At 37.7% G+C, this 21,165-nt stretch overlaps 1 protein-coding gene across 2 annotated transcripts in view; it reads right to left on the bottom strand.

Moving 5' to 3' along the window:
* dpr1 (defective proboscis extension response 1) overlaps positions 1 to 21,165 on the bottom strand; it is a 541,854-nt gene that overhangs the window by 30,351 nt on the left and 490,338 nt on the right. For both annotated transcript variants that reach the window (XM_073988758.1, XM_073988757.1), the window contains exons 6-8: positions 20,313 to 20,432; positions 19,547 to 19,643; positions 19,332 to 19,429 (exon numbers count right to left, since the gene is read on the bottom strand). In XM_073988758.1, coding sequence (XP_073844859.1) covers positions 19,332 to 19,429; positions 19,547 to 19,643; positions 20,313 to 20,432 — 315 coding nt within the window. The remainder of the gene's footprint in view (positions 1 to 19,331; positions 19,430 to 19,546; positions 19,644 to 20,312; positions 20,433 to 21,165) is intronic.

Here is a 21,165-nt window from a genome sequence, read left to right as displayed (position 1 = left end):
GGCTACAACTTTCAAAATACCGAAAATCGGGAGGTACCGTTCTATGGGGGCTATATGAAGACGTGAACCTATACAGACAAATTTCAGGTGCAAAGTTTTATACTCCCAACGAAGACTTTATACAAAATATCAGGCATTTAATTGTGATGTTGTAGCATACAACGTCAGGTTTTTGATGGTAGATGGGGTTGTGGAGCATTGATGAAGAACAGGCACGCATTGTCGCCGGCCTTATGGCTCGTCGGTGGGGGGGTTCGTGTTTATCAATGCAACAGATACCACTTAGCTACAGAATATTCAAATTTATTCAATAATGCGTGCTAGAAGGAGATAAAAGATGAAGATAGGGAACACACAAAAGGTGCAAGTGTTGGTAAGAAGGAAACGGAAATCGAATAGCAAAGTTATCTTGACTGAGAGAAAGCATTGCAGGAGAAGAAGAAGAGAAAGTGCTATACTGAGAGAAAGTGTTTAAGAGAAAGTAGATGAAAGTAAGAGAAAGGTGCTACATCGAAAGACTTAAGCAACAAGGTGACGTTTGTTGCTGTTTCGCCCTCCCAACCATGATCATAACTAAGAAGCAATACCACGAGTAGAATTTGAGGTATGATCCCAAATGCGATACCTACCAGCCGCAATCACTCACCAAAAGGAATCAATCAGAAAATGTGTATACTCTACTCAAAATTCATTGTGATTATATTTAGAGAGAAACACCTCAACCATATAAAATATAGCTTAAATCTAACAAATGAGCTGACTTATTCATATGAAGCTTAGTATATCCGGTATATTACGAAAATTTTAAAGGGTGTAATTAACACTAAAATCCTGGATTAATAAAAATGTATTGATCAGAGATATAATGAATGCATAACTAAATACATACTAAAAAAAATCCATTAAATGTATATCTATTGGTAAATAAAGGGTTAAGCCCTAAAGTTCATTGACACTGATCTGCGATACGTAAGGAAATTCGTATGTAAACAAAAAAATTAGAACAAGGAAAAAAAAGTGGAAGAGCAAAAAGAATGCGAAAGAATACACTGGTTTTTGTTTTTACATTGAGTGTATTGGTTTTCATTTCTTTTTTAAACCATTGTTTTGTAACATATTCTTCTTGTTGCTAAACAAGTAATGATCTCACTATCAAAACCAATGGTTCACAAATTAAGGTGACCAGGCTTAGATATTTAGTATGGAAAAACGAGAACCAACGAAATCTCATGTGCTGTTCATTGAAACTAGTGCAACCAAAATTTGTGTTGTTTTCTTAATTAATAAAAAAATAGCATTGTTTAAACATATTAAAATTAATGAGTTTAAATTGTAAATTATGATCGCGAGTTATTAATAGTTTTCTTTTTAATTATTAATAAAAAAAATGGCAATCACTTACTCAATCTGCATAATCCCACGGCGAAAGTACTTTCGATGAGATGATGTTTGACTGTGTTGCTGGTAAATTCTGGTTTGCCGTAGTTGGTATGAATTTAGTTTAGCGATGAGTTTTTTTTTTGTCTTTTCAATTGACCTGCTATGGAAATAGGAGCATGATGTTTACCAAATTACTATAATTGTTAAAATCACTGTAAACGCTCTGTTGCGGTAGATGCTGCAGAGGTTAAAATTCAAAACTCTCTTAGTATGACAGTTTGAGGATTTAACACTCTCAGCAAATACAGTGACCGTTGGCCAATGCACAAAAGAAAAGAAACAAAGTATTCTGATAGTAATGATCATTAATGTGGAATAATTTTTACCACCATTTTGTGCACTAGACAACGATCAAACAAAACACAACGGTACTAGAATATTCGTGTACTCTTTGATCCCGAATTCTTTACGACTCCACTTTTTTGCTAGGTTTCTGCTACTTATTAATATTACCGAATAATTATTAATATGTATTCTGATGCGGAATTTAATATTTTAGCTATGATCTGACAACTCTTGAAGTAACAGTTTACACTGATAAGCTGATTTAGAAATTACCACTTAAACTATTTTGATCCTTGATGGTTTTTTTTTCAGTTTTAATTTTTTCCTATATATGATTACACTCGACGGTACAATATGGTCACAACGATTCTGCTCACAGATATGCAAATTCCAGTTTTGGTGTCTCGTTCACTTTTCCACAAATATATGTATACCTTTTTAATAAACGAATGGTTTCACCTGTTTACTTTTCCTATAGGACCCCGCACTTCTTTCTGCATATTTTTGTGTCGCCAGCACTTTGCGTATTTATATTATATGGAAAAAATCGAGCTTGCCACAATCCAGATTCTTTGCACAACAAATGTAATCAATTCGTAAATTTGGTGATGTTTAGAACGCGACAATCAATAACAACTGATCTAGCTGAGAAGCAAAGGCAAGCAATAGAACCAATGTAATGCGAGAATTTATAAAATAGTATTCTCATGCCTTACTCTTTCTGTCGTCTACAGAAAGCTGTTACGGCTGTTAACAGACCAAGGGTGATAGCAGACTTCTTTTTCACGTAACAGCCTCATAAGTCGAAACACAAATCACAGATTTTATGCAAAATGTCTGCTGAGTGATGTTAGTAGAATACTTCCACAGCATGCATGATCCTAAGGAAGATGACAGCCGATGATAGCGAAAACAAATTGTTAGCAGGATTTGCAATATAATAAAAGTTCGAAGTAAATACATAAATCGTTTACCAGATATTATGGCAAGAGAAAAAAAATAAATGGCTTTAGTAAATTTTCAATTATCGGTGATATAAATGCCCCAAATTAATATAGGCTCCAAAGGCTTAAAGAAACAAAATGGACGAGCATTTTCAAGTTTTGCCAATCAAAACCTCGGTGCAATGTCTAGCTGAGTGTTTTTCTTCCAGCCAGAAAGGGAAAACCTATTAGCACCTAAGGAAAACTTCAACGAGTAAATGCTACCAAAAGAAAACACTTTGATATGTAGAGGGCGCAAACAGTCAACATTATAGTTCAATCAACATAAAAAAATCGCGAACTCAAAATCCAATATTGCTTATTTCCGGCTACTAGCGCTACTACAATTCTCCCCCGCTAAAATCAGACTTAGGGGAATCCAAGTAGTCACCTAAGACTGATCCCGCTCGAAGCGTTACTAGAGCTATTGCCGAATGTCCTTGGCGTGGTATGTACCCACCGCATTTCCACGTAAATCTTCGAGTTCGTAATAACTATTACCCAACTTTCTACGTATGCGCGCTTTCAAGAAGGTAGGAGCTAATTTTGAATTGTAGCCATGTTCAAAGCTGCTCTGCTTAAAATTACGTCGGAACACTTCCTGCCCTTCATCATAGGTGACCTGTCGAGAACGAAGATTGTAAGTCCTTTCGTTTCGTTCAAACTGTTTTGCCATAATCTCCTTGGCTCTGTTTCCCATGATCGCTAAGGAATCGTCCCTATTGAACTGAACTGTCCGGTCATCCAGCATCTGTAATTGGCGCAACAGAGGATAGATGGAAGCGTTTGTAATCATTTGTTGTCCGAAGGCAAGAAAATAGGGGGAAGTTCCTATTGCCGAATGTGTAGTGGATCGCAAAGCACACCCAATGCTACTCAGCAACTGGTCCCAATTCTTTTGATTCGGCGCGACATATGATTTAATGGCAGCTAATATGGACCTGTTTACACGCTCAGATGCATTCGCCTGAGGTGCATGCGTTGCGGTAAAAACATGGTGTATATTAAAACGGTTTAGGAATTGACCGAAGACATTGGACCTAAATTGGGACCCGTTGTCTGACACTACTATCTCGGGTACACCAAAAATATGAAATAATTCCGTCTCTAAATATTCAATAACAATATCAGACGTGAACCTCTTGACTGCTTTTAGAAATGGAAACTTGCTATAATGGTCTAGAACTACAAAAATACCCACATTCCCTGATTTCGATCTGGGATAAGGTCCCAGAAAATCAATGTAGATTTTCTGAAAGAACCGATCAGAATCTGAAGGTCTGCCCATTGGTGGTCGTAATGGCTGATTGGGGTGTTTACTGGACTTGCAAATATTACAGTCATTAATGTATTTCTTCACATCCACCACCATGTTAGGCCAAAAGTAAAACCTACGGATTTTGTAAAGAGTTTTAGTGATGCCGCCATGTGAGGACAGGGGGTCATCATGCGCGCGTTTAAGGACTTCAGGGACCAAATCACGAGGAATCCAAAGTTTCCATGATAAGTCATCATGCAACTGTTCACCTGTCGAATGCTCGGTCCGCCTATACAAGAAACCATCTATGATTTTTAAGTCCGGCATTTTGTCCAAACTATTCCGTACTTTCTCCAACAACTGTATATATTCGTCCGACTTGAAATGAGATGAGTTAACGTCGACGAAAAAACCACTATGAACATCTGAGCTGGACTCGCTATCTACCCCTGAAATCGACAAACAATCCAATCCTAATGACGACAGATCTTCGGTATTCACCCTAGAAAGAGCATCCGGAACTATGTTCTGACTGCCACGCCGATGTTCTATTTTGAACTTATAACCTTGTAGTTTCAGTGCCCATCGAGCTAACCTTGTGCTGAGATCAGTTTGGGACATGAGCCACTTCAATGACGCATGGTCAGTGATGACTGTGAACTCATGTCCTTCCACATAAGCTCTAAATTTCTTAATGCTTAGCATTGCTGCCAAGCATTCCTGTTCGGTCACTGAGTAGTTGCGTTGGGCTTGATTGAGTTTCTTCGACATAAAGGCGATTGGAAACTCTTCACCCTCCGCATCCTTCTGAACCAATACTCCTCCTATCCCCGTCCTACTTGCATCACAGTGTATAAAGAACGGCTGTGAGAAGTCTGGACTATGTAAGACGGGAGCGGTACTCAGATGGGACTTCAACATATCAAAAGACTTCTGAGCTTCCTCAGACCAAACAAATTTACGTTTAACTCGAGTCAAATCTGTCAAAGGCGTGGCAATAGACGCATAGTCTCGGATGAACTTACGATACCATCCAGTCATTCCGAGGAATCTTCGAACCTGCTTAATGGATTGTGGGACTGGAAAGTCAGTAATCGCTGAAACCTTATCAGGATCGGCCCTGATTACCCCATTTCCTACCAAATGACCCAAATAACGAACCTCTGAGACACAAAAATGACTTTTCTCTACATTTATCGTAAGCCCAGATTCCTGAATCCTCCGAGCCACTAACCTTAGAACCTCCAGATGCCTTTGAAACGATTCCGAGATTATCAACAAATCATCGAGGTAAACAAACACCTCCGTCCTGAGAGCCACCGGAATTACCTTGTCCATCAAACGACACATTGTCTGTGGAGCGTTACAAAGCCCAAAGGGCATCACAGTGTAGTGGTACAAGGGCCTCCCAGGAACGGTAAATGCTGTTTTCTCTCGAGATTCGCGATCAAGCGGAATCTGCCAAAAAGCATCTTTCAGATCTAAGGCAGTGATAAACTCCGCTTTCGGTAACCGGCTCAGAATCCCATCGATATGAGGCAGGGGGTATGCGTCACCGACAGTCACCGCATTGAGCTTTCGGCTATCGAGGCAGAGCCTATTCTTGCCCGGTTTACGGTGGAGAACTACCGGCGAAGACCAGGGGCTGTTAGACTCTTCTATCACACCCAACTCTAACATTCGGTCTAACTCTGCGTAGATTAGATTTTCTACAGCCGGTGATACCGGAAAATGCCGCTGTTTTATGGGTTTTGTGGACCCAGTATCTATAGTATGATGTAGAATGCTAGTTTTCCCCAGACCCCGTTTCGAGAAAGACGGAAATAGTTCAATAACCTGATCCAGCTGATGTCTCTGGGACTCGGAGAGTTCGATTTTGGCAGACATTTCAGAAATCCAAGATAAACTATCCGATCCATAATCAGAGGTAACCAACCCAGGAGGAAGCAAGTCAAAGGATTCCCAAAAATCAACCCCTAAAAATAAATCCTTGTCGAGGCTAGGGACTATATAAATGGTAACTGGTCTTTCCGTTCCCTTAAATGTGATTGACGTATCTATGGAACCATATATTCGTTGGCCTTTTCCATCCGCTGTCTTCACCATGGAGCTAAGTTTTTTGTAAGGACGACCAGAATCAACATAATTTTTAGCAAATTTGGAACCTATACAACTTAAGGATGCCCCTGTATCGCAAAGTCCCAACAACTTCTCCCCGAGAAGGGTCACCTCAGCGTATGGCCTAACATCGGAAGGTTTGTCCAACACAGAGGAAACACAATTCTTTTTAAAACTCCTGACCTTCTTCCAAAAGCTGCGCATTCGAGTTCCTGACCTCGACGGTAATTTCTTATCATTAAAAATTCGTTCCCTGGCTTCCTTATACTCCCTTAAACGAACGTGAAAAGGTTTGATTATATTAGGACTGGTTATATTAGTATTGGTAAGTGTGTGTGTATTGCAAAATTCGCTAGATTCATTCGTTCGTTTCAAGATGGCTACTTTGGTTCCGTTTCCCTCACCTTCCCTTGCCTTGGTGCACTCTTCTGTGCACCCGAACGACCGTTTTTTGGATTGCATTTAATACAATTCGGTTTGTAGGTGTTCGGGGCACCACAACCGTAGCAGAATACAGTTCTGTCGGAAAGGCAGTCATGATACCTATGCCCCGTTTGGTGGCAATTCCAACAGCTAAGGGAAATGGCGGAAACCTGCTCTTCCGTAACATCCTGAGACTCAACAATATCCTCATCTACTATCTCATCCAATCCTGACACCCTTCTGGAACCTACCTGAACCCTAGAGGACACTACGCTGTGATTTCTGCGAATGTCTTGTAAAAAGAATTCTCGCTTTCTACATATATTTCGTAGTGCCTGCAGCGAAGTGATACTCAGGTTCAAGATCTCATGTTGTATCTCGGGCAGTAGATTCCTACGTAAGATCTCCACAAGCATATTCTCTGAAAGTGGCTCCTTTAGACGATCAGTCAACTCCACTATTGATTCGTAGAAAGCATCAAAACTTTCACCTCTATTCTGCTTTCTATCTCTGATAAGCTCTCTAAGGTCCATGTCGGTTCTTGAGTCGCTATACTGTTGGCGCAAAGCCCTGCATAGCTCTTTCCAGGACACTACAGGTACTGATCTATGGTAGCGCCAAAACCAGTCGGCAGCTTTACCCTCAAACAATGAGCTAGCATTGCGGCATAAAAGATCGAAATCTCCCTGTAGTGTCTGAATGGTAAGAGATTTCACCCTATAAATGAAATTCTCAACTGGCAATCCAGTCATATTTCCTGTAAATTTCAGTTTCCAATTGGCCATAATATGTAGTACTTTATCCGGCCTCGAAGTAAGATCAGACGAAGTTCGACTAACATTTAGTTGTCCCTGATTTACTGAATTATTTATCAAATCACGGAAGGCCCTTTCCTCAGCTGAGGGTGAAGCCGGGTGTGAAAGTGCACTTCCACCAGTAGGAGGAGTTGGCGGTTCGTTCAAATCGAGCCGAGAAAACCTTGAGTCTAAATTTGTCTGAACGAGTTTAGAAATCTGATCACTGAGACCCGAAAGTAACTGGGCCTGTTGTGTAGCAACTATCGATGAAATCATTGCCTCTAACTCGGCAGAGGATAGGGAATACGTACCACCATTCGATGCAGGTGGCTGTGTTGCAATTGGAACCGGTTGGTTTGGTTGGTTATCCGCAGGGTTAGTTGTTGCGGCATTCTGGTTCTTAGCTTGCGACCTAGTGGTAGTCCCCGAAGGTGCAGGCGGCTCACTAAGAAGCCGTGTATTGCACACAGGACAGTAAGGACGCAACTTCACACTTTTTGCTAGACAAGTCTTGTGAAATGTGTGACTGCAATTAGTGCGTACTTGCTGTGAGCCGGATGAGATTATATTGGCACAGGCACCACATGTAAGATGCGTCTCACTGCCCATCTCAGAGGCTAAATCCTCGGTATCTTCTCGCAGAGCCATGGTCCACTTAACCACGAACAGTCAACAAACAGGAATATCTACTACACTAATAAAACGGTAGGGGCCTTTAAAAAGAAAATCAAAGTGACCAAAAAATTGACCAAAACCAAGTACTTATATCAGGGTATGAGCGACTAAGTGTTCACAACCAAATTTTTACAAATTAAAAGAAATAATCCACCACGAATAGGGGTATAATGCTATGAATTAGATCATCCATAGAAATACAACATACGACAGCAAATTTTCCGACGATGCTCACAATAATCCAATATCCGCAAAAAGTCAATCCCCTAACATACGTATCTGCATGTTAAAGCATGTGATATAACAAAACCAATATGCAGAAAGCAGGTCGATAATACACTATCAGTTCGTGAGTAGAAACCGTGCTTCAAGAGATTCCAATAGCACAAATGAACAGAAGAAGACGGATTAATACCAATTGGGAAAACAACGGCTGGCAAAACCGAATGCAACGGAATAAGCACGATCAGGCAGCTCTAAAATTCAACCGATAAGTTCAATAAAATGTGCGGTAGATTTCACGATACCAAGCAAAATCTAACACCTATGTATCCGATTGGCCTTCTCTAACGAAAGTTAAATCTGGCTCATACAATATAAGTCTTTTGGCGTAAATAAATGTAAAGAGCAAAGTATATGGGGTAATGGCCTCACTGTCGGTTATAAATAAATCATTCTGCACATCCAAATAAACGACAGAAAAACAAACAAATCCAACCAGAGAAACACTACTACGAATCCGAGTAGTGTCTCCTCTGATAGTGCGATTCGAAGATTTATTTCAAAATATATGAAAACCAATGCCTGGGAAACGTAAACCATCCACATCAAGCCCAGCACAGCACAGCAATCAGGAATATGTCAGTATGGAAGGACAGATGGATGGAATCGGGCTAAAAATTTATGAATACCAATTTCATTCTACTGCAGACTACGTTACTCAATTCCCTATGTTTTCAAATCGCTACCGCTATATATGCACTTCTTCACCTCGTGTGTAATAATTTTGCCAAACTATAACCAAGAAAAGTCACAAAAGGTAATAGGCAACTAAATGAACATGTTCCCAGTACATGCAATGATACAAAAAAACAATACAATAAAAACAATATGTAATTGTTTAAATCCTCTACTGTCGCAATTCTTAATTCGCGACAATGTACACGACAAAAGTTTTAAACCTTCACAAACCAAATCTGAAACAAAGGAAAGTCTAAAAAATCACCTCCTTTTTCCCCAAATTGCCTATATGAACTACGGTAATATTTTAATACAAAAATAACGACAACACAAAATCAATATCAATATCGGAGTTCCGGAAATTTATTGATCACATATCTGATTGACCCTTCTAGTAAATGAAAGAGCTGGGGTATTCAAGTTAAGTCTTTCAAAAGAAGCAAATTGTGGAAAGATGATAGTAAAGGATATGAAAATTCATTGCTTGGTATAGAAGTGATCACTCTACAATTCCAAGCAATTGAGAAAGGGTAAAGCTTTGCAACATCGAACTGCTAGTGGTTAGTTCCGGTATACAACAATCCAAATACTAAATTCCAAGCTGAGCATTCTGATTGTTGCAGAACATTACTTAGGGGGAGTAAGGGATACATATGCGGCAATCGGTAGTTCGAGGATATATGAATATTGACCACGAACAAAATCCTGATGGCCACCATACGTAACAAAAAGTGGAAAAGAAGAAAATTTTTGAAGTAAAAAGTAAAATTGGAGCCGAACAGAAAGAGGCATATAGCCTGGTGTTTTAAACAAATATATCCGTAAGGAAATCGTCTCATTCGGGCCCCACGTTGGGCGCCATTTAAATTATACTGTAGCATACAACGTCAGGTTTTTGATGGTAGATGGGGTTGTGGAGCATTGATGAAGAACAGGCACGCATTGTCGCCGGCCTTATGGCTCGTCGGTGGGGGGGTTCGTGTTTATCAATGCAACAGATACCACTTAGCTACAGAATATTCAAATTTATTCAATAATGCGTGCTAGAAGGAGATAAAAGATGAAGATAGGGAACACACAAAAGGTGCAAGTGTTGGTAAGAAGGAAACGGAAATCGAATAGCAAAGTTATCTTGACTGAGAGAAAGCATTGCAGGAGAAGAAGAAGAGAAAGTGCTATACTGAGAGAAAGTGTTTAAGAGAAAGTAGATGAAAGTAAGAGAAAGGTGCTACATCGAAAGACTTAAGCAACAAGGTGACGTTTGTTGCTGTTTCGCCCTCCCAACCATGATCATAACTAAGAAGCAATACCACGAGTAGAATTTGAGGTATGATCCCAAATGCGATACCTACCAGCCGCAATCACTCACCAAAAGGAATCAATCAGAAAATGTGTATACTCTACTCAAAATTCATTGTGATTATATTTAGAGAGAAACACCTCAACCATATAAAATATAGCTTAAATCTAACAAATGAGCTGACTTATTCATATGAAGCTTAGTATATCCGGTATATTACGAAAATTTTAAAGGGTGTAATTAACACTAAAATCCTGGATTAATAAAAATGTATTGATCAGAGATATAATGAATGCATAACTAAATACATACTAAAAAAAATCCATTAAATGTATATCTATTGGTAAATAAAGGGTTAAGCCCTAAAGTTCATTGACACTGATCTGCGATACGTAAGGAAATTCGTATGTAAACAAAAAAATTAGAACAAGGAAAAAAAAGTGGAAGAGCAAAAAGAATGCGAAAGAATACACTGGTTTTTGTTTTTACATTGAGTGTATTGGTTTTCATTTCTTTTTTAAACCATTGTTTTGTAACATATTCTTCTTGTTGCTAAACAAGTAATGATCTCACTATCAAAACCAATGGTTCACAAATTAAGGTGACCAGGCTTAGATATTTAGTATGGAAAAACGAGAACCAACGAAATCTCATGTGCTGTTCATTGAAACTAGTGCAACCAAAATTTGTGTTGTTTTCTTAATTAATAAAAAAATAGCATTGTTTAAACATATTAAAATTAATGAGTTTAAATTGTAAATTATGATCGCGAGTTATTAATAGTTTTCTTTTTAATTATTAATAAAAAAAATGGCAATCACTTACTCAATCTGCATAATCCCACGGCGAAAGTACTTTCGATGAGATGATGTTTGACTGTGTTGCTGGTAAATTCTGGTTTGCCGTAGTTGGTATGAATTTAGTTTAGCGATGAGTTTTTTTTTTGTCTTTTCAATTGACCTGCTATGGAAATAGGAGCATGATGTTTACCAAATTACTATAATTGTTAAAATCACTGTAAACGCTCTGTTGCGGTAGATGCTGCAGAGGTTAAAATTCAAAACTCTCTTAGTATGACAGTTTGAGGATTTAACACTCTCAGCAAATACAGTGACCGTTGGCCAATGCACAAAAGAAAAGAAACAAAGTATTCTGATAGTAATGATCATTAATGTGGAATAATTTTTACCACCATTTTGTGCACTAGACAACGATCAAACAAAACACAACGGTACTAGAATATTCGTGTACTCTTTGATCCCGAATTCTTTACGACTCCACTTTTTTGCTAGGTTTCTGCTACTTATTAATATTACCGAATAATTATTAATATGTATTCTGATGCGGAATTTAATATTTTAGCTATGATCTGACAACTCTTGAAGTAACAGTTTACACTGATAAGCTGATTTAGAAATTACCACTTAAACTATTTTGATCCTTGATGGTTTTTTTTTCAGTTTTAATTTTTTCCTATATATGATTACACTCGACGGTACAATATGGTCACAACGATTCTGCTCACAGATATGCAAATTCCAGTTTTGGTGTCTCGTTCACTTTTCCACAAATATATGTATACCTTTTTAATAAACGAATGGTTTCACCTGTTTACTTTTCCTATAGGACCCCGCACTTCTTTCTGCATATTTTTGTGTCGCCAGCACTTTGCGTATTTATATTATATGGAAAAAATCGAGCTTGCCACAATCCAGATTCTTTGCACAACAAATGTAATCAATTCGTAAATTTGGTGATGTTTAGAACGCGACAATCAATAACAACTGATCTAGCTGAGAAGCAAAGGCAAGCAATAGAACCAATGTAATGCGAGAATTTATAAAATAGTATTCTCATGCCTTACTCTTTCTGTCGTCTACAGAAAGCTGTTACGGCTGTTAACAGACCTAATAAAAATATTTCTGATTAGAAAACAATACGGAAAGAAATCAATAAAAACAATTACCAAGGGTGATAGCAGACTTCTTTTTCACGTAACAGCCTCATAAGTCGAAACACAAATCACAGATTTTATGCAAAATGTCTGCTGAGTGATGTTAGTAGAATACTTCCACAGCATGCATGATCCTAAGGAAGCTAATCCAGACGAATAATAAAAAAACCGAAGTGATTCACAATTTTCAATTAAACTCACATGACAGCCGATGATAGCGAAAACAAATTGTTAGCAGGATTTGCAATATAATAAAAGTTCGAAGTAAATACATAAATCGTTTACCAGATATTATGGCAAGAGAAAAAAAATAAATGGCTTTAGTAAATTTTCAATTATCGGTGATATAAATGCCCCAAATTAATATAGGCTCCAAAGGCTTAAAGAAACAAAATGGACGAGCATTTTCAAGTTTTGCCAATCAAAACCTCGGTGCAATGTCTAGCTGAGTGTTTTTCTTCCAGCCAGAAAGGGAAAACCTATTAGCACCTAAGGAAAACTTCAACGAGTAAATGCTACCAAAAGAAAACACTTTGATATGTAGAGGGCGCAAACAGTCAACATTATAGTTCAATCAACATAAAAAAATCGCGAACTCAAAATCCAATATTGCTTATTTCCGGCTACTAGCGCTACTACAATGTTGAGGTCACCACCTTCAAAATATTGGAAATCGGGAGGTACCGTTCTATGGGGGCTATATGAAGACGTGGACCCATGCGGACAAATTTCAGTTTCATACCCCTACCGAAGACTTAATACCACATTTCAGCCATTTCGGTGGGATTTTTAGACCACAAGTCCTTGTATATATTTCTACATATGGTTTATGTAAAACATGTAAAACAAGTAAAAAAGTATCAGTCGGCTTTGCCGAAAGAGATATACCCTCAGCCTATGTGGCATTTGAACTGGCCGAACATAGTCCATTATGGAAGTGAATCTTATTTTGGGAGCCATATCTTTTCGATTGATATCGCGCCCACTAGTCATTTCAGCGGGTCTTCGTATATCTTTTGGACTAGTATGCCAGGAAGCATTAAGTTTTCCACGGAAAACATAACATCGCTTTAAACAAGACCACAACGAACTGCATTGGTATAGATCCTAAACTGCACGTAGGCACAAATGTTGAAGTTTTTTTGCTGGAGGTGCCCTATGTAGAGGAGCGGTATGGGCCATTTTAGAAATTAAACTAAATTTGAATAAAATATTAAAAGATCCAAAGTTGGGCCAAACTAGTTGCCCCGTTCAAGAGATATTTTAAATATCGGAAGTTGTGGCCCGGTATTGCCCATATTCGAACTGAAACTAAGTTTGGACAAAATATGACGAAGGCCAACTTTTGGACCAAATCGGTTGATCAGTTCGAGAGTTATCAAGAAGTATGGACTTGCCCCTGAAAAACCTTTTATCGTCGTAATTGAGGAAGCAAATGCAAGTGGATTCAACAAAAATCAAAGTGCTTCGAGAACAGGTCTTAAAGTGGACTTATCCGAAATTTTGTGTGGGAGGTACCTGAAGAAGTGGACAAATGTAGTCAATATTCGAACCTGATTTATACCTGGTAGATATATTAGGATGTGTAAAGTTTGGATCAAATCGGTCACTGAATTCCATAGTTATCGTGCACACAATTTTTCCAAACATTTTTCAACTTTTGTGGGGGAGGTACCTGAGGGGGTGGACCGATATAGCTTAACTTCGAACTTAAACTAAGTTTGGACAAAATATTACTAAGGCCACATTTTGGACCGAATCGGCAGATCCGTTGGAAAGTTATCTTGCGCTTCAAAACATATGGACTTGCCCCTGAAAAAGTTTTTTTCGTCGTATGGGGGGCAGTGAATACAAGTTGCTACAACAAAAATCGAAGCGATTCGAGTGCAGGTCCTACACTGAATTTATCCGAAAATTTGTGTGGGAGGTACCCGAAGGAGTGGACCGATTGAGTTCATATTGGAACCTCATTTAAGTAGGGTAGAAATTTCGCGATGTGCAAAGTATGGATCAAATCGCTTACTGCCTTCAAGAGTTATCGTGCGCACAAATTTTCCCAACATTTTCGAACTTTTGTGGGGGAGGTACCGGAAGAAGCGGACCGATATAACCCATCATCGAACTTAAACTAAGTTTGGACAAAATATTACGAAAGCCAAATTTTGGATCGCCTTTAACTCAGAAGATCATCGACATTTCCTGAGATACTCAGGAAAAAAATGAAAAACTTCTCTACAAATGGTGTCGTAAGCCACTCTGTTCGGATCCGGCGGTAAAAAGTATGCTCAATATCATTGAGTCTGTAGGAGCACCTATTGATAAAAGAGAAGTCTCCCTTGTCCTTCGGGGATGTTATGGAAACATATGTATGTGTGTATGTAAGTTTATGAAACTTAACCGGACAAACGCCTGTAAATTAACACTGGAAACTTCTAAGACATAACCTATGAAAATACCATTTATGTAATTTTAAAATGAGAGCACTAACTTCTGTCATTATTAAAGGCTGCGGTTATTTTGCTGTCAGCAAAGACTGATGATTCTGTTTTAGTTCGTATATTCTCATATCTTTTTCAACATCTCACCTAATATTGTTCACAATACTGCGTAGCAGAATGTTATGTGTTGGTACATTTTTTAAACATACAAAACCGAAGAGTATGGATGGGGCCTCCATAGTTACTTTTAATGTACAAATATTTACATTTTGTTGAAAATTTGTTTCCAAGAAAATTAATTCATGATCTTAATATTCCTGTTTTTTCACGAAAATTATGATTTAATTTTTTGTTAATAAAAAACAACAAACTTATTTAATTAAATTCATCTAGGTACAATGGTTTTTTCATCTATTTCATTTTCATTTATTATTTTTAAATTTATTGAATTATCTACGTTGCCCTGGTTGCAGGATGTTTGTTGCAGTGAGAAGTAAGTCAAGTGAGAATTTATGATAACCAACTTTGTTGGGATTTCCAAGGTAAAGGTAATTTTTGTTTGTTTGAAAAAAAAAAGTAATAATAATAAAGCATACAATTTTGCTACATCAATGACCTCGAACACAAGGTCATCATACGAAGAAAATTTCATTGGAAGTACTATTCATCATAGTTGCTTTGATTGATGGATAGATAACAATTTTATGTTTTTCAAATATGTTCTAGCAATATCATTTCTCTGGAAATCCAAGCAATGAAAAATGATATGTAATGTGATATGTGTTTAGCACTTGGTAACAGATATACAAATATGTGTTTTAAAGTGTTACGAGATGTAAATCGATGTCTGTCAGGGTGTCCTCTTTATGCCTGTTTATCACTTTTCTTTAATTTATAGAAATATTTTTTTAATTAAAAAAATACCGTTTGTAAAGCATTAAAATAATCATTTGCGACTCTATGAAGTATATATATTCTTGATCAGGGTAAAATTCTAAGTCGATATATGCATGTACGTCTGTTGTAATCACTCTAGCATCCACAAAAATGTAGATAGGACGCTGAAATTTTGGGAAGATGCGTTTTTGTCAGCAGGAAGGTCAAGTTCGATGATGGGCTATATCAGTCCATGTTTTGGTATAAACCCCATATAACGGTACGACCCGATTTTAGTTATTTTGACAGACCGAATTACTTATAGGCATTTGGGGTTCTTATTGACCATAAAACTTATATTCCAAAAATTATTGACATAGGTCCATGTTTTGGTATAGACCCAATATAACGGTACCTCCCGATTTTCGATATTTTGAGGATTTTATCTACAATTTGTGACCGTAATTTGACATTTGAGGTTCTCAATGGCAACGAAACTTCTCCACTAAAAATCGACATAGGTCCATATATTTTGGTATATCCCGATTTTCAGTGTTTTCACGTTTTTAGTCACATTTTCAGACCGAATTAGCTATAATTTTGTATTTAGTGTTCTTGGTGACCAATAAACTTATATTCCGAAAAGTAATGGACATAGGTCTCTATTTTGGTATTACCCTATATAACGGTAACTCCCGATTTTCGGTATTTTGACGTGTTTAGCTACATTTTCAAACCGAAATTGTTCATAAGAAACTTATACAACAAAACTTGTGGACGTAGGTCCATGTTTTAGAATAGCACCCATATAACATACCGCCCGATTTCAGGTATATTGACGTTTTTAGTAACATTTTTACACCGAATTGGCTATAATTCGACATTTAGGGTTCCTAGTGACAACAAAACGTTTATTCCAACAAGTAAAAAAGTGTCAGTCTCTTCAGAATTTTGTGGCCCTTTTTGGACATTTGAACATGACGACAAAAATGTGGATAAGGAATTAACTGCACTAAGACACAAATGTTGAACCTTTGTGGGGGATGTACCTTTAGGGAGGACCGATATAGGCCACTTTAGAAGTTAAACTAAATTTTGACAAAATATTTGGAGATCCAAAGTTTGGACCAAATTGGTTGCCCCATTCATGTGATATCGTCCTAGCATTTTAGCGACATTTTTTAAATATTGGGGAGAAGTACAGGAAGTTGTGAACCGGTATTGCCCCATGAATCTAAGTTTGGATAAAATATGACGAAGACCAAATGTTGGACCAAATCGGTTGAACAGTTCGAGAGTTATCGTGCTCTCCTACAGCACATATGGTGACATAGGATTTTTTACACCTTTCGGGCAGTTTTCCGAAGAAAAATGGACTTGCCCAAGAAAAAACTTTTACCGTCGTAATGGAGGTAGCAAATCGCTTCAACAAAAACCAAAGTGATTCGAGAGCAGGTCTTAAAGTGAACTTACCCGAAATTTTGTGTCAGAGGTACCAGAAGGAGTAGACAAATATAGTCCATATTCGAACCTGATCTATATCTGGTCGATATATTAGGATGTGCAACGTATGGATTACATCGGTCACTCCCTTCAAGAGTTATCGTGCGCACAATTTTTCCGAACATTTTTGAACTTGTGTGGGGGAGGTACCTGAAGAAGTGGACCGATATGGCTTATCTTCGAATTTAAACTGTGTTTGGACAAAATATTACGAGAGTTCGTTCGAGAGTTATCTTGCGCTCCATTCACTAAACACGGTGTCATAGGGGCTTTTTGCATCTTTCAGGCTATTTTCTCAGGACGTATGGACTTGCCACTGATTAAACTTGTACCGTCGTATGGGGGGCAATGAATACAAGTTGTTGTAAGCGATTCGAGAGCAGCTCCTAATCTGAACTTATCCGATATTTTGTGTGGGAGGTACCCGAAGGAGTGAACCGATTGATTCTGTATTGGAACCTCATCTAAGTCTTGTAGAAATTTCACGATGTGCAAAGTATGGACCAACTCAGTTACTTCCTTCAAGAGTTATCGTGCGCACAAATTTTCCGAACATTTCCGAACTTTTGTGGGGGAGGTACCGGAAGGAGTGGACCGATATAACTCATCTTCGAACTTAAACTAAGCCAAACATTGGACCGAATCGGTTGATCCGTTCGAGTGTTATCGTGCGCTCCAGGCAGCCAGACAGACAGACGGACGGACATTGCTAAATCAACTCCAAATTGTCTGAAACTCATTTCGTCCAAACATACTTCGGGTCTAAAACCATTATTTCGCTGAGGCACGTTTTGCCCGTATGAAAGTGTATATACCCTCGTTAGCATAAATGCTGAGGGTATAAAAACGATGGATGTTTTGGTATAGCCCCCATATAACGGTACCTCCCGATTTTCGGTGTTTTGAGGATTTTAGCTACATTGTTTGACGGAACTATTCGAAATTTGACATTTGAGGTTCTCCGCAGTCACGAAAATTCCCTATCAAAAATAGTAAACATAAGTTCATGTTTTGGTATAGCCTCCATATAAGGGTACTTTCTGAATTTCTAGCTGTTATTTGACATTTAAGATTCCATGTGGTCACCAAAACTATCGACTAAAAATCGTCAACATATGTAGGTCCATGTTTTGGTATAGCACCCATATAACGGTCCCTACCCATTTTCAAAATTTTTACGTCCCATTTTCAAACCGAAATATTTATAATTTTATATTTAGGGTTCCTAGAGTATAATAAAACTTTATTCCCCATGTTTTGGTATAGCCCCCATATAAGGGTACTTTCTAAATTTCGGTATTTTGAGGATTTTAGCTAAAATTTTTACCCGCAGTGGCTGTATTTCGACATTTGAGGTTATCAGTGGTGACGAATGTGCTCCACAAAAAATCGTCAACGTAGATCAATGTTTTCGTATAGCCCCCATATAACGGTACCTCCCGATTTTCGGTGTTTTGAGGATTTTAGCTACATTTTTTGACGGAACTATTCGAAATTTGACATTTGAGGTTCTCCACAGTCACGAAAATTCCCTACCAAAAATAGTAAACATAAGTTTATGTTTTGGTATAGCCTCCATATAACAGTTGTGCTCACAAAACTTCTCCGCGATATATCGTCAAAATAGGGCCAAATTTTGGTTTAGCTCCCATATAACGCTTCCTCCCGATTTTCGGTATTTTAAACTATATTTTAGGTTTGATTAGATTAGATACTTTAGGCAGTTGGGGTATCCGTGGTCAAAAAATTTTTTGCACCTAAAATTGTGGACAGGAAAGGCCCGGCCGAACTTAAAGACTTTTTACATATTAAAAATTATTCTTTTTTTTTAATATTTTTTATTATTATGGTATGCTTGTTTTAAAAACGATTCTGAACCTTGGTGCGAAGTACCTAGCGACACCACTTGTAGAAAAGTTTAACATGACACGGACGAACCCAATTCTAAGCAGTAATTACAATAAAATATGAATAGCAAAATTTCAAACATTTTGAAAGCCGCAATGCACACTTAAGCGTCCTGATAATAAGAAAAAAATACCCATTGTGTAATTTTTTGTCCAGTTTTCATTAACCTCACCGAAGAAACTATACAGATTCCAATGTATTTGTACTTTCAAAGCTTTTAAAGAGGGCAGAAATTATCTTGACGTCCTCGACATTATTAATTTCATTTACAATTACAATAATTGTCCATTTCACATTCAGTTTTAATTAAAAAAAACAAATACCATTACCAAAATTTCATTTATATTTTTCACTCTTCACTGATTTCAACAATGTTCGAAAATATTGAGTTCTTTTTTCATTTGCAAACTTACCAATGATTACATGAACATAGACACTCGATGACTTGGCTATCGTGGGTACGCAGGTATAATTTCCCGTGTCACTGGGCATGGCGCGTCGTATTTTCAATCTACAAAATAAAGGCAAACACAGAAAGAAGAAGAAGAAGAATGGTAAAAAATTAAAATTAATTGAATGTCAATTCACACAAATGACCTGTGAAGGCAATTGAACAAAATATACGCACCTTGATGTCAAACCATCGGACCAGTCGTTTTCCATGGTAATGCGATTCCCACTATCAATTTCATTTTGATTTGTGGACATGTCAATTATTTCCAAACCTTGGACAGAAAAAAATAAACAAATAAAAAAAAATAATGTTTATTTAAGGAATTTAACAAGGTGGTGGGGCGGTGAAAATTGAGTGAGGAACTTTGAGAGCCATAGTAACTGGAAATTTGTGTCAATATTTCCTCCAATTCCTCCCTCAATTAGTGAAATATCTTGATATTTTTTATGTCCCTGTTAAATAGGTTACTATGGTTCTTTAATGGTGATATTTTAAATAAATTAAAAAACATTAAAAATCCAGTTTTTTTAACATGAAGTGATTACATTGGTCACAATAAACCGCAATTAAATTAACGCATTCATTATCTGTAGCAAAAGGGATGGCGGTTAGACTGCCCTCCTTGCGTTGATTGTCCAACTGAAATAATGCCTCACTTTGGTTGTCATTTGTAGGCAGACATCTGTGAGTTGGCTTGTCGTAAAAGTTGTACATTAAAAAGTATGTGCGGGTGACGTTATTTAATTGCATATTTTTTTCTCTGTATTTTTTCGGGTTGTCGCATGGTCGGTATATCTCTTTCAGTCTGCTGGCTTAAGTTAATTCGTTTTTTTCTTTTTGTGAACATTAAGTGGATCAAGGGACAAACGAGCCGAGTCATCCACTTAGGCAATGAATGAGTGAATGGTACTTTATGATAGAGCTGTTTTTTAAAAATTACCTTTATACCAAAATATATTGCCCAATTCATGGGGTCCTTGCATAATTTTACAGGTTAAATTTATGTCACTGCCACTTTTTACATACAAATCTGTGGGCCCAATTATGTTGGCCTTGAGTTCTGCAAAAAAAGAGAGAGAAAGACAAAGAAAAATTAAGTACATCAAAAAGAGGGTTATATAAATGAGGTTCGTGGACAATTGCTACATATACAATAAAAGGTAAAAATAAATTTAAATAAATGAAATTACATATTTTAAATATTTATTTATGTTTCAGCGGTGTCCGAATTATCGAATTGTCTGGATTACCGAGTAGACTCGTGGTACGCGTGTAATAATATTTTTTAATTCTAATTGCTAAAACCGAATATAGAAGTAACAAGTAAAAAAGTATCAGACGGCTTGGTCGACAGAGATGTACCCCAGCCTCGGACCTACGGAGAAAAGTAACACACAATACTTTTGACGTCTATATAATACAATGTACGTGACGTAGGGGATGGAAGATACCAAGGAACGGTCCTGACCGGCTTTAACATGGCAAAGCGCAGGATTTATCTTGGTCCCTCTTTCATCTCAAGTGGTCACTGACCTCCCCGTGGTGTCACCTGGGGAACTGCCTTTAACACCCGTTAAAGGTAATGAGCTAACATGTGGCGCGCATTCACCCATAAGACAGTTAAAAACTTGGGTTTGGGCGTCGGGTTAGTAACCCTCCCCTAGAAGAAACAGCCTACAATGAAAAAACGAAAAAAAGAAAAACAAATCCCTCAAAAGCTGACGACCCCCGCAAACGTTTTAAGGACCATGATCTGCGAATCTGCACCTGGTATGTTCGCACTCTTTATAGAG

The sequence above is a fragment of the Musca autumnalis genome, unplaced genomic scaffold (genome assembly GCF_047663935.1).
Source record: "Musca autumnalis isolate F117 unplaced genomic scaffold, ASM4766393v1 scaffold_5, whole genome shotgun sequence".
Lineage (NCBI taxonomy): Eukaryota > Metazoa > Arthropoda > Insecta > Diptera > Muscidae > Musca > Musca autumnalis.
Note: the sequence above shows the minus strand (reverse complement) of the source record. Positions and strands in the feature narration are given on the sequence as shown.